A 15239-nucleotide genomic window follows, 5' to 3' on the forward strand; every position below is an offset into this window, starting at 1 on the left:
ACGTTTACAAATAATTGCTGCAAGCAAAGCAGAGAGCTTCTATATTCTTATGTGTGTACGATATCAAGATTTTTATGGTATGTACATCCAGCAAAATATTATGGAAGACGTGATGTTAAATTTTTACCATTCATCAAGGTGATGAAATGTACAGATGATATATACAGGCACTTTGTTTTCCATTAGACATTTTTAGTTAATAAAAAAGAAATTTTGAACAGTATTGTAATAATTCAAACGAAATATACTAACCAACCGTAAGACAAATGAAAAACCTCTTCAGACTATACATTTCACAGATCAAATTCAAACATATCTAATAGTTTTTTTTTAACAATGGTATTTAGAAAAAGAAAAAATACATGCTAAGTACTTTAAACATATTCGGATGTTCAACAAATCAACGAAAATTTAGATGTGAAATATGAGATATATTTTGTCAGCAGCTGGTTAGTATCTTTTACAGTTACTTGCTTAAAAACCACTGTAAAATATTTTATAAAAATAAATAGCACAGACAAAACGTAGTAATTTTTTAGTAATTACTATACACTTACAAGCGTTGGTCGGTGGTCTACTGATTTCAAATGACAGTAATAACCAGTAAAAGTCGTACTAACTAAATATTAAAATGCCAATAAGAAGCAGGCACCGGAATATTATGCAATAGAAGCGAATATGATTATTATAGCGATAAAACATTAATTTTAGTGAAAAGTATGAGTAAATACGATATATAACAACAATTAAAACACAACTGATCAAAGTTACACAATTGTGACATAGCAACTTGCTAAAAAATATGACGATTTCTTTACTTTTAAAAACTTTACAGTTTTTTTTTTGGTATTTCATGTGGGAATTTCATGTGGGAATTTCATGTGGTATTTCATGAATTCATGTTTTGCTACAGATTTTCGAATAAATCCATGTCACAATGCACTAAACATATATTTTTATACGAAAACACACATTTCCCCCAAAATAACAGGGCTGATTAGACAGTGAAATTAATAATTAAAAACTTTAACTCAGAAGAATTCAGTTTTCTTCATCAATGATTTCTTCATCTCTTTAAAATAAATCTTCAGTCTCATCTCAAGCTACAACAGCAACTAGTTGCATTTCCTCAATTTTGTCTGGAAATTCTTTCAAAACAAAGTCGTTTGATTTCACAGTTTACCGTTCACCCGTGCGTAAACATTGGGCACAGTGATTCTTTAGTGATTTGATTACGTCCATAATCTTGGTTCACAGTTTGCAGTGTATGTGTGAGGTTACAACATAGATCCACAGATGGGTAACTGAGAGAAAAAAATAATTCAGCAACTTTTGCTACATATTTTCCAAAACATCTGGTCTCGAGTAAATTCATGCTTTTTTCTTGGTATCTACGAAGAAAACATGACAAATTCTTCAAAAATCGCAAATACATGTAGCTAATCCGTATTATTCCAGCTTGCTCCCTGGCGCAGGTTGAACGTTTTAAAGGTTTAAGAATTTTTTAAAAAGGAAAAATATAAAATTTGAACTAAGTAATCACTGAAATAAAATATTGCTTCTAAGATTACAAAATTCTTTTGCCGTGACAAAAATATACAGTCGTTTTTTGACAAGTTTGAGAATATTACTATGAGTATCTAATGGATAACGATATTCAAGCTTCGTGCAACGGGCCCCAAGTGTTAAAATGCTTTGCAGAAGTTAGATTCAATTCTAAAATCTTCAAACAAGCTCTTTTATTCTCAGAATAAAAACGAGTTCCTCGTTTGTTTCGCTCGAATAAAAAAAATTCAAGAATAAAGCGAGGTTCGTCTCATCCTGGGGATAATCAAGATATTGCTAAAGGAAAGAGTAAAGATTCTAAAAATAGTGATGTGAAAAGAAATGTATATTTCCACAGGGAAAATAACTACATAAAAAAATTACGCGTGAAAATTTTAATTGTGTTCAAAATGATCTCGTTTGTAACAAGACTGATACAGTTGAAAGGTTGCATATATTCCATAATGTAAACATGCCCTAAAAAGATTTCCAACTAAAAATATAATCTTTCGTTACCAGCTGGAGATGCTGATGCATATAGTTGTTTTGATAGCAAAATGTATTGATGAGAAAGACAAATGTTTTATTGATTTTAGAATTAGAAAATTGAAGAGGCCTGTCGCTCTGTGATGTCACTATTAAAGGTCTCACAGGCCTTCCACTCACTTGCTATAATTGCATTTCATATTTTTTGCACTAGAAAAGGAGCTTGTAAGAAAATCCTAGAATCCGAAATTTCACAAAGCATTTCAACAAGTAGGATTTAACTGCAGTCTAACAGATAATACAATTGCTCTTCTAGAAGAATGTGTGGATCTTCTTGATGAATGTCTTAAGAAGAGCGTAAGATTAATTTGACACAAAATGTTCCAGGAAGAGTACAACAAATATTGCAAAATTATTTATCTTTATTACCCTTCTGCCAATCTGCTTTGAAGCTTCACTCGCATACTGCCGACTGAGTAGCCATGATTAGGAGGTCATCAAATCACCTTCTTTGCCCAATGTTTTAACGCAAGGGTGAACGGTCAACTATGAAATCAAATGACTTTCAGAAGAATTTGCAAACAATATTAAGGACGTACTTGTTGTTACAGTTTGAGATGAGACTAAATTTATTTTAGAGTGATAAAGTAACTGTTGATGAGGAAGACTAAACTCTTTTTTTTGGTGAATTAGATGATAAAGATGTTTTTTGTCAATTAGATATTCTAAATTAAGAGAATGCATTGCTTTTTATAATGTAAAGAAGGCGACACTGTAGAGGGTGTATCAAAAAATATAGAAAATTTAAAAATGTCAAGACTATCATTTCAGCAAATGTTCGTAAAAATGTGTCAACTTCTATGTATTTTAGCATCGTCTGGTTTATCTAAAAGTACAAAACAATCAAACAAATTCATCTCAAATCCGGGAAAGCGGTTCGTAAAAGCTTCAATTTTAACTGCTTGCGTAAAGAAAGTGAAATGTTTAAAATTTAATTTAGTTCGGTGAGGTGAGATAGAATAATGTTGTATTGGTTGATTTAGGAAAGTGACACCATTAAATCGAATTATCATTAAATGACAGCCACTAAAAAGGTAGTGTTAATCACGGTTAACCAAACAAAGTAAATGCTATTCAAGATCAATAATTAAACCTACTGTATTTTGATCAACAATCCTGTTACAATAATTAACTGAAAAATAAATAAGTGAAATTGAAAATACTTTATACGTCAGATTCCTATTTAATTACAACACCATTTATTACATCAGTGGTTATTAATTATGTTTACTGTATTTATTAATAATGTTTACTGGTCACTGTGATATTGATGGAATGGTATTAAATTTACTAATTTTGTAAATTATGAAAAAATACACAACATATAATATTGTAAGAGCGAAAGTACATTTTGAAACGTGCAAGTTAGCTATTGTTGAAGATTAATTGATAGAATAATGCTCTATTGGTTGATTTGGAATATTGTCACAATTTAATTAAATTATCATTAAATAACAGCAACTAAAAAGCTAGTGTAAATCACAGTTAACCAAACAAAGTAAATGCCATACAAATCAATAATCAAATACTAAGTAACTTTGATCAATAATCCCGTTACAATTATTGCTCCTCTTTCTTTCGTCGACCATTCCAATTCATTATCACTGAAATTCGAATCAAATGGCTGTGAGCGTTCCACAGTAGTTCTTCCAACATTGTATGATCCAGGTCGAATTAAAACTTGCAATGCTACTTGGGCAATTGATTCTTTTCTAGTTTTTGGATCTGTAAAGCTAAAAGAGGAAAATTATCAAATAAAAAACATATTATTTCATAAAACATCGGTATGCAATTATTCTAAATCGCACATGCATTTATTGCTGCAAAAACAGAGACATAAATTTGATTGAAAACATTTTCCAAAAATGTTTATTGATCGACATGTGGAAAATTACTCTGTTGTGTTCAATGCATTGATGGCTTTTTCTTATTAAGAGCTATGAGTTTTGAAGCGATTATACTAAATGTAAGTTTAGATGTCAATTCCTTATACGCTCAATTAAATCACCTCATCTTCTTGGAATAGACAGCACAACCAGCATACTTTATACTTGGGGAAACAAATACTAGCTTAGTGTCAAAGCCATGTGGTTTCCAAATATCGTTGAAATGTCCTTCTCCCTCGCGTAAGTTACTTCCACCAAAAGCAACATCACCTTTATAATTAATAGGAATATTGTGTGTCTTTTACTATAACTTATTAAAGCAATTCAAAGTATTTCAAAACAAGCAAATTTTACATATAGCTACCGCTAAAAAATAATTGTAATAAGAAAATAGAACTTGTGTCACTAGCTTGCACAGAGCTTACCTGGCATTAGCAGTTGTACACCATTATTGAATATTGGCTGAAGATATTTCGCCTGTGTTCCATGGAAGGCAACATGCCAGTGCTCAAATATATTTAAGACTTTACCGTGTGGACCAATTCTGAAATTGAAAGAAAAGTTAAAGCAAGTTAAAGAAAATAACTTCATGAAGCTTTTAAAAGTGGAACAGTTTATAGATCTGCTTTTATGTAGATGTATTTCTTGAGTCAAATTAAAGGTTGAATGCTTGATTTATTTTTTACGTGACCATAGGCGGCACGTGGAATTTGATCATCTCTTGAAATTGATCTTAACATCGTTTTAAGTAGTTATATGGATTCATGATGACTTTTATCAAGTATCATACATTCTTAATTGTTGTTAATAAAGAGTTTTAAGCGTCTTCCCTTTCTGAAATTTTGAGAAGGCTTGCAGCCTTAAAAGCGAATCTAGTGATCTTTTACTACACAGTTATTCCCAAATATACGAGATCCGTATTCTTAAACACTAAATATTTAAGCAAAGAGTTGCTTTGTTTTGTTTTATTTTGTTGCACATAGTAAAATTTTAGCAAATTTATATTTCTAATAATCTTTTTCAAGAGAGTTTTGTGTACTCCAAAGTAAAGCAGAGAAGCAAAATTTTGATTGATTTCGATGTCATCGTTGTTGTATCTGAATGACTGTATGAACAATACAATACTGAAGACAGTTGCCTTTGGCAAAAAAGTTATTTATCAATGTCGAGGTAAGATAAGATGGAAAAATATTTCCCCCCTCGTTCTCAGAAAACGTCCTTTTATCTGTGGTCTCGGTTGATAATTAAATTTGAGAACATGAACGTAGATAATAGAAGTTCTTATCACTGCAATAAACGTCAATTGAGTGAAAACATGTGAAAGTTTATGATGAGGGGAATCAACTAAGAATCATGAGAAACACATGCACAGGACTGAAATATATTTTCCATTTGGACTTCCCGTCTAGCTGTTAAATAACATATATTTATGGATGGTTTCAATATTGCATCGTTCGTCCAAGGCGATTAAACTTTTTAGTACGGCTTACTTGATGGCAAATCTGCTCCAACCAAGAGGTAAAGCATAGGTCTTTGGTGGATTACCACGAGTGTAGCATTCTTTATCTCCACGAGCTTTGTGGCAGCTATCACAAAAACACTTGTTGTATTTTGGAGTTTTGTCAAAATAATCATCTGCAAAAATAGGAAAGAATAACAAAATAATTTTTTTAATAAGTACATCTCAAAGAAGAGTGAACTCCTCAAAGAGGATCATCGTATTTACAGCTGTTGAATTATGGGAGAGAATTATTCTGAAAACGAGTTTGTAATCATGGTCATTATGCAAACATGCTTATTCTCTGCAGTTGATTTTTATATCTTGCATATCATTTAATCATTTGGTGGTTTGTTGCCATGTCGCTTCTTTCAAAATATACCTTTTAACGAAATGTACAGGATTTAGTTGTTCCAAATCAAATACTTACGCTAATACTCTTGTAAATATAATACAAATCAAATTGAAACAGTGATTAAACTTTATTCATTTTCATAACGTAGTGAATTTTTTTTTTACTTCATTCACTTTATGCAAAAAGTTGTTTCAACAATTGGTATAAAAGTGATATGAAAGATTTATATGAGTAAAGAGGAAAAACCAAAAACCTGATCAATGAATTGCTTATTGAAAGTTTTAAGGTCGCCACTTTACCTTTGACGATTACTTGAATAACACAACTATATCATTGCACATTTTTATTGCTTAATGCTGCATATTTGGGGTCTTTAATAATGGGAAAAATGAATTCGGCACTCACCTGAAATGTTCAAAGTTTCAAGAAAACTTTCACATTGTTTTCGATAGTTGCATGTCGTTGGACCTGGGGTAGTTTTTGTCGTTAGTGTTGGAATAGGTCGAGGTCTCTCTGCTTGTTGATAACTTGTTCCAGAATTCAACGATGCTCCTTGAATTGTTCAAATAATGATTTTTTTATTTCAATGGGAAAAGTTAAAAAATATTTTCATTTGTTAATTAAACAATTGAAAGCATTGATTCTGAGCATGGTGTTAATCTCAAATAAAACATTAAAACATAGCAAGAAAGCCTGCTTGCAATAGTAACATTGATGTTCTGTTCATATTAATGAAATATGATTGAAAAAGCTGTCATATTGTACAATAGAATGAAACCCATGACTGAGTGAAGCTAGATCATCCCAGTTTTCATTGGATAAATAAATACACATGGAACTCAATCGATAAATTATTTAGTTAGCATCTGTTTAACTGGAACGGATTTAAAGTACAAACCTTCCAGGGTATGGGAGTACGGGAAAGTTGTTGGACCTCCAGGTGATACAATAGACACTTTGGTACATTTTGCATAAAGATCGACGACAGCAAAAACATCTTAAAATGAAACAGGAATATGAACAACGTGAATTCAAGATAATATTACCTTATATTATCTTTACTACTCTTGCTACCTTGGGGTAAACTTGAAGCAGCAAGTCCTTGGTGTTTTCCATTAATGAAAAAATGAAGAGAGCCATTTTCTGTTTTACAAACACCAATACGATCTCCAACAGATAAGGTGTTAAGATCTTGACAATATCTACACAGTTATGATAACGAAAACTGCATTATAGGAGTAAACTTATAGTGAATTTTCTGGGATTAATTCGCTCAATTAATGTTCACAAAAAAACTGGATTGTTCAGGTGTGATAAATTACTACAATCAATCTCTGTTTTCTCAAACTGGGTTTTCACAGTTGCAGTCACTTTGAACCTTTCATGGAGGAAATTCCTCGCTATTTACTCGTATTTTGTCAGTCAGCTCTCAATTATTGAGCGTTTTCACTACAGACGTAAGAGCGGCCATAATCATTATGGTAACAATTTAAATTGCTTCAGTGATGTTCTTTTGTTTGCAACACAAACTTGGAGGCTTCTAACCTTCAACGTTACAACTATCCCTTGGGGTGATTAAAATTACAACTATCCGTTACTTCCATCGTTTTTTCTGTTCTTTAAGAATTAAAAATAACATTTTTCTCAACGTAAGTTTTACAGACCTTTGTTTGATTATTACTTTATTTTTCACGACCTGATCACCACTCAGCATCCACGTTCTAGTTGTAAGATCAGTCATTGTTCGTGGTAAATTCATGTACGATGGATTCAACGACGTCACTCCTGGGTATTGCAAATATAACATGTTAATGCTATTGTTATTGTAGTTGTTATTGTTATTGTTGTTATTATTGTTGTTACTATTGTTATTATTGCTATTGTTATTGTTGTTGTTGTTACGCATTAACGTACTTGCAACTCTTGGAAAAAAAGAATCAAGGCTTTGGGATTACATTCCCAATTTAGGTATACTAACGTTTACATAATATACATTTTACTTATATTTTAATCAAATATATAAATAAGTGTTTTTAGCATTTTGGGTCATTATATAACTTACCTATGTCCAGTGTAATATCACTTCCTCCAAAAAGAGCAGGAACCAACTTATCAACACAAACCTCGAACAATTCATTATCTCGTAAAAGTTGATCACTAAAAACTATGCCATTTCCAGCATTTAAAAATTGACATCGACGTTCAGCTGTTCTCTTATCTGAGCTCAATGATATTAAGTTGCTGTGCTTGAAATTGAAACTATAACGGTCCGTTCGTTTGATTGAAGGTACGGTCTCCTCTTCATTTTCGTCTTCCAAAGCTTCACGTAAAGCTGAGTAAAGCATAGAATATATTTACTAATTTACGTAAATCATTTCAAGGTAAACGAAAAAATCGCACCATTTATTCTCAACTTGATATGTTAAAACTGATGACCACAGACCAGGATGAATCAAATTATTATTACCAAGCATCAAAAATTGGCCACTATGCTCCATATTAAAATTCTTGCTCAACTATGTACGTACCATTGAGTATATGATTGTTTTTTTTTGTGGAAAGAAGTTAAACATGTTATCTTATCTCTATATGATACTGTGATTTTTAAAAATGAAGCTAAGCGTACACACGACAAGAACGCCTAAAAAATAAGATGATTAACATCCGCTCAAAGGCAAACGGGAAAGGGAAAAGTAGGGAAAGGGAGACAGCAGTAGCTGCTCTGCAAAGTCAGTACTGAATATAGAAGAGTACGTTACTTGGAAGAAAAATACCGGAGAAAATTATGACGTGGAATTTGAAATGAATATGTCAGGCGTATTTCATTGGGAGTAATGACAGCCCTCATACGTCCATGCTCCGCAGTGTCATTGCATGTCTGGCCTCGATTGTCTAAGATAATGATATTGTTTATTCTTAAAGTATAGTTGGCTTGTGCAATATATTTTTTCAAACGATATGCACGAAAATTCAAAACATGCTGTATTTTTCATGCAGAGTTTCTTTGAAACCGTCATTTTATACGGATTATAACATGCATATGCAAATACGAGTAACTTCCCTCCCCCCAACTATCAATCTTTTGTTCCTGGCTTTCATTCTGCTAATGGATATGCTTTCGTATTCCGCCTCTTTCTCTGTGCTTTATTCGTAGAAACTGATAGAGCAAGAACTTTGTCGTTTTCCATTTCAGTCGCTTATCCATTTAAAATCCATAGGCGTACGGGGGGGGTGGGCTGGGGGGGCTGCAGCCCCAATTTCTCGAGAATTTGTGTATTCGGGCAAGCATTTACATGATATTCTGGCAAGATACTTACTACAGTTTTTAAATTTTCAATATTAATCTACATCATTTCTAGATCATAAACTGCTTCGGTTCTTGAGCGTGAACGGTCTTTTAATGGATGGTTTTTAAATTGTTTAAATTACTTAAATTTCAGGAGGTAAAATAAAAATCGCGTAAAGTGATTGGGTGCAAAATTTTTCTTGAGACATAATAGGAGAATTTTACATCCGCCCCATTATAATATAAACAAATTACGTCACGAGAAATCGGTCTATTTACTAGCGATATTGCGACGAATATATTCGGTGTTTACAACTTTTAAACGAACACGAACGCCGATATTTTCAATCAGAGCAAAGCTTTTGGTATTAAATTTATCCACATAACGTTCTCCATTTATAAAAAAGGGCTGAGGTCAGTAAAAGTCTTGAAATGTCTTGAAATTGCGAAAAATCGTCTCCCACACGCTATCCGTTATACATTAATATATAGATTAACAATCGCTGCGATCCCCAAAAGTGATTTTTAATTTTGCATGAAAATTAGGCTTCGTATGGAGAGGCACTGTCCATTCCATTGATTAGATTAGTGCCATTCACTCTATGATTGTTGTTCAAGGAAACTATTATCCACAAGGGGAAAACATTTAGTAGCCAAGCTCTAATAAAGCGTACATATGGCGTCTCGTAAACGACCGTATCGACATCGCGTTTGGTGCGAGGAATGCAGCAAGGAAATTGACAGTGATTATAAGGAGGTCCACTTTCGACGAGTTCACAATAATGAAAAGTTAAGTGTCATCGAGTGATGGATTCATCGGATTTATCGCAGTCAAAGATCAGTGGTTTCTTTGTAAAAAGTAACATGACAACCAAGGATGATAACCTAACCTTACAGGAAACAGAATCGAGTGCTAGTAAAGATTTAGCAGCCACTGGGTCTTTTGAGGAAAATCTACCTGAGATTAATTTGAAGGAGCCCATAAGCGAAGACCAAACGGAACCAATGAGAACGTTTATTGATGTTGATGAATTAAATCCACTGACGCAGTTCAGAGAAAATAAAGAATTGAATACGGTCACGGATAATGAAAATCTTACTTCCAGTGACGCACTGTTCATCGAAGAATTTAACTTAAATCAAAATATACAACGCGTTGCAACACCAGAATCAACGACGACGTCTAACACTCTAGACACAACAGCAATACAAGATTTAGATTCAACAGCATCTGTTCTAAATGAACAGACTAGAAAGGTTTCCCTTAACAGTATGAATGAAGAAGAGATTTCCACCTTGCACGCCCCAAAACAGCCTATATTAGGTGAATATCCTGCACGAAAATTCGGCAGTGAAACATTTGTGCGACGATTTCAGCCTGAATGGTACAAGAAATATCCATGGATTAGTTACGAAGTGGATAAAGATGCATGCGTTTGTTTTGCCTGTAAAGAATTTGGGAAGAATACTTCATTTGTGCTTACAAATTGGAAGAAGTCGTCAAAGCTGGCAAAACATGGCAAGAGTGAGAACCACGTCAGATCCATGACAAGATGGCTCCAGTTTAAAGCAATGGAAAGAAAGAAAACCTCCGTACTACAACAGCTGAATAGTGCACACCAGGACCAGGTTGCTATTAACAGACAATACTTAAAAGTAATCATACAATCTTTGATGTACACTGCACAACAAAATGTTGCAATTAGAGGTCATGAAGAGATTCGGGGTGATATATGGGAGATATCTGATATAAATAGAGGAAACTTTCTCGAGTTACTTTGCATAAGATGCAACGATTTGCCTTGGCTGAAATCTAAACTTCAAAGCCAGCTGCAGACACATGCTCAGTGGACATCCCCTGCTATTCAAAATGAACTACTGGAAATAGTAGCAAGTGTCATGCTTGAGAGGATAGCAGAAGAAGCAAGAAGTAGCGACTACTACGGAATAGTTGTCGATGAAACGGCAGACATCAGTCGAACAGAGCAATTATCTCTTTTCCTCAGATATGTTTTCAATGGCGAAACCAAAGAGACATTCACTGGTTTCTATTCAACCAAATCTACGGAAGGAGAAGTATTGTATGAGCTGTTAAAGACAGCCATTGGCAGGCTAGAGTTGACATTGGAAAACATTGTCGCAGAATGCTTTGATGGCGCTGCAAATATGAGTGGCCCTCGCAAAGGACTTGCTGCACGCATGAAGGAGTGCTCACCTCTTAGCATCTATGTTCACTGCCATGGGCATCGGCTTAACTTGGCGCTACAAGATACGATGACTACAATTGAGCCACTTCAGAAAGCTTTAGGTGTGATCCAGAGTCTCCATAATTTCTTGGAAGGAAGTCCCAAACGCCACTCCATCTTCAATGACATCAAGGTCGAAGATGAGGACGAAGATATTACACTGACTATTAAATCGCAGAGTGCTACTAGATGGTCTTGTCGTTGGGCAGCTGTAAAAGCAGTAGTAAACCAATTACCTAAGATCATCGAGGTTCTCCTTACACTCTCAAAAGATCGCGATCCGAAGACCTACAATGACAGCAATTCGCTACTTAACTCGATTTGCGACTTTCGGTTCGTTTTTGGTTTGATGGTATTAAAGGTTATTTTATCTAACACCGATGGTTTGAGCAGGTACCTACAAGGAAAGCAAATGGATGTCGCCACAGCAAAGAAGAGTGTTGATGGCGTGATTAAGACATTAATTGGATGTCGTTCCCTCGAAAATTTCGAACTGTTATGGTCACGGGCTGAAATCATAGCACACAAAATTAAGGAGCAAATTGAAGGTACAGAATTCAATTTCAAAGATGCAAAAGTACCAAGATTCCAACAGCCGTCACGGCGGCTCCAAGCTCTCGTCGGTGAAATGGCTGAAGTAAATGCAGAAGTGGAAAATCGAACAGAAAAGATTACTATCGTATCACATGCTACTACCTAAGCATTGACAAGATTGTGGCGGAGATGAAATCAAGATTTGAAGGTAGTGATCAAGAGGTCCTATTGGCACTTGCAGATATTGTGTTCAACAGGTCTCCAACCACGGCGAATGTTGAGTTGGTATCACACTTCTATGGTATCGACAGTGAGCTTCTTAGTAGCGAGAAAAATGTCTTTGAGAATATTGACGTTGATTTCCCTTGTGCTGAGAGAGAAAACGCTGCCAAAATTGTTAAGAGAATGTTCGAAAATGGTGTTCATGAAGTCCTGCCTGTGGCTTACAAAGTATTTTCGATTCTGGCCGCGATCCCGGCAACATCCTGCTCAGCAGAAAGATCTTTTAGCGCTCTTCGTCGCTTAAAACCTATCTTCGAAGTACAATTGGTCAAAACGGTTAAACAGCATTGCCCTAATCAATGTGGAAAGAGCCTATGCAAATAGTACTTTAAAGAACGACATGGAAAAGATAATTAACATTTTTGGACAGCGACGTAATCGTAAATCTTATTTCTTTTAGTCTTAGATCGTCGCACATTTAACTAACTAAATTTCTTCTGCGTCTAGTGTTATATATGACAAAATTTCAAATATCAAATAAAATGTAGTTACTTTCGTAGCATCCTCTTAGCAAATTGTAATGATTTTAGCTTATTAATTGAGATGGCCAGAGACAACATAAGAATATCTATGACGTCATACGTCATATGACGTCATATAATTCGGGCAAATTTAGTCCAGCTCCCCCTAAAAATATGTGCCCGTACGCCTATGTTAAAATCCTTTACTAAATTGCTATACTCATTGCAAACCAACAAAGAAATATTGCTTATGACTCTTGTGAATTTAATTATTCTTATGGTGCACCGCTGTGTTCATCAAAAGCTACTGCATAGTTCTGGTTTATTTTATTGCATAATTTTTCCGCAGCATTGAATGTTTGTTAGACAATTTTATTGAATATTTTAAGTGTCATATTTAATATTTAGGGCCTATTCAGTGCAGTTATAAGTTGTGGAAAGTTTTGATGATTGTTTTGAACATTTCGTTCATTGATATAACACAAATTTACTATATATTTAAAGAGCGTTTCGAATTTTGCCTCAATCCAGCAACCATATACTCTTCCAGACGCGAGTTACAAATTTTATTGAATGATTTAACTATTCTGACTTGATTCCAAGATTGTTTTTAAATTCTTTCATAACAATTACTTTGACAGCTTGGCGTAAACAACAAGATTAAGTTATTTAGTTGGTTTTCAAAGTTATGCTTAAATATTCTAATGTAATACTTCAAATCACTGTTATACATGCACGAAATAGCCTCGAAGATAGACTGATTTTTGGCAACAGCATTCGCTTTTAACATTAATCTTATTCTTAACCTATGCGTGAAATATACAATATTTTGAGCCTGAAAAAATTTAGCGACTATCAGCTTGTCGTGTGGACATTTACTTAAAATTTAATTTGATATTATATTGATATAGCCGCAATTTGAAGTTTCTGTTATCGATTTCATAGGTCATTTACTCACAGCTTTCACTTTCCTAATTGTTGATGTTATTTGATAATGGTCAACATCAAACATCAAATCTGGAAAGAGTTCTTTGAACGTTATTCATTTATATGTAGTTTGTATAGCCATAAGATCATGATGTCAGACTTTGATTTTATCAATGTCATATATTGGATGCTTCGATTCTGGTGTCAGAACAAGATAAGTGTTCTAAATTTATATTCTCAAAAACAAATTTACAAATTTTATTGTTATTGTACATTTTTGAAGCCATAAAAGACTTACCTTTGTAAAGAAGAACATCGAAAACCGACATTTATTCTTCATATAGTCTAGGCTGTTGTTTAGGTAATTATAAATACCACCTGTGGCGGACAAAATGAATTCATATTTTGCTCCAGCTTTTCGAATAAATCCATGTCACAATGCACTGAACATAGATTTTTACAGGAAAACACACATTTTCCCAAAAATAACAGGGCTGATTAGACAGTGAAATTAATAATTAAAAACTTTAACTCAGAAGACTTCAGTTTTCTTCATCAATAATTTCTTCATCTCTCTAAAATAAATCTTCAGTCTCATCTCAAGCTGCAACAACAACTAGTTGTATTTCCTCAATTTTGTCTGGAAATTCTTTCAAAACAAAGTTGTTTGATTTCACAGTTTACCGTTCACCCGTGCGTAAACATTGGGCACAGAGATCCTTAAGTGATTTGATAACGTCCATAATCTTGGTTCACAGTTTGCAGGGTATGTGTGAGGTTACAACATAGATCCACAGAGGGGTAACTGAGCGAGAAAAATAATTCAGCAATTCTTGCTACATATTTTCCAAAACATCTGGTCTCGAGTAAATTCATGCTTTTTTCTTGGTATCTACAAAGAAAACATGACAAATTCTTCTAAAATCGCAAGTACATGTAGCTAATCCGTTATATTCCAGCTTGCTCCCTGGTGCAGGTTGAAAGTTTTAAAGGTTTAAGAACTTTTTAAAAAGGAAAAATATATAATTTGAACTAAGTAATCACTGAAACAAAATATTGCTCCTAAGATTACAAAATTCTTTTGCCGTGACAAAAATATACAGTCGTGTTTTGACAAGTTTGAGAATATTAATATGAGTATCTAATGGATAACGATATTCAAGCTTCGTGCAACCGGCCTCAAGTGTTAAAATGCTTTGCAGAAGTTAGATTCAATTCTAAAATCTTCAAACAAGCTCTTCTACTCTCAAAATAAAAACGAGTTCCTCGTTTGTTTTGCTCGAATAAAAAAATTCAAGAATAAAGCGAGGCTCGTCTCATCCTGGTGATAATGAAGAGATTGCTAAAGGAACGATGAAAGGTTCTCAAAATAGTGATGTGAAAAGAAATGTATATTTCCACAGGGAAAATAGCTACATAAAATATATGCGTGAAAATTTAATTGTGTTCAAAATGATCTCATTTGTAACAAGACTGATTAAGTTGAAAGGTTGCATTTATTCCATGTTGTAAACATGCACTAAAAAGATCTCCAATTAAAAACATAATTTTCCGTTACCATCTGGAGATGCTGATGTATATAGTTATTTTGATAGCAAAATGTATTGATGAGAAAGACAAATGTTTTATTGATTTTAGAATTAGAAAATTGAAGAGGCCTGTCGCTCTGTGAT

General features: G+C 33.8%; 2 protein-coding genes across 2 annotated transcripts in view; both read right to left on the bottom strand.

Moving 5' to 3' along the window:
- The window catches only part of LOC124439801 (neuralized-like protein 4), a 59099-nt gene that overhangs the window by 16661 nt on the left and 27199 nt on the right, over positions 1-15239 (bottom strand). The gene's annotated exons all lie outside the window — the stretch shown is intronic.
- Positions 3620-8175, bottom strand: LOC124440509 (neuralized-like protein 4). The gene is made up of 6 exons (XM_046990902.1): positions 7893-8175; positions 7495-7615; positions 6905-7032; positions 6729-6827; positions 5468-5612; positions 3620-3824 (listed from the first exon to the last, which is right to left on the bottom strand). Exons 1-6 carry the CDS (start codon positions 8173-8175, stop codon positions 3620-3622), a joined length of 981 nt encoding a protein of 326 aa, XP_046846858.1.

The sequence above is a fragment of the Xenia sp. Carnegie-2017 genome, unplaced genomic scaffold (assembly GCF_021976095.1).
Source record: "Xenia sp. Carnegie-2017 unplaced genomic scaffold, XeniaSp_v1 HiC_scaffold_2, whole genome shotgun sequence".
Taxonomy (NCBI): domain Eukaryota; kingdom Metazoa; phylum Cnidaria; class Anthozoa; order Malacalcyonacea; family Xeniidae; genus Xenia; species Xenia sp. Carnegie-2017.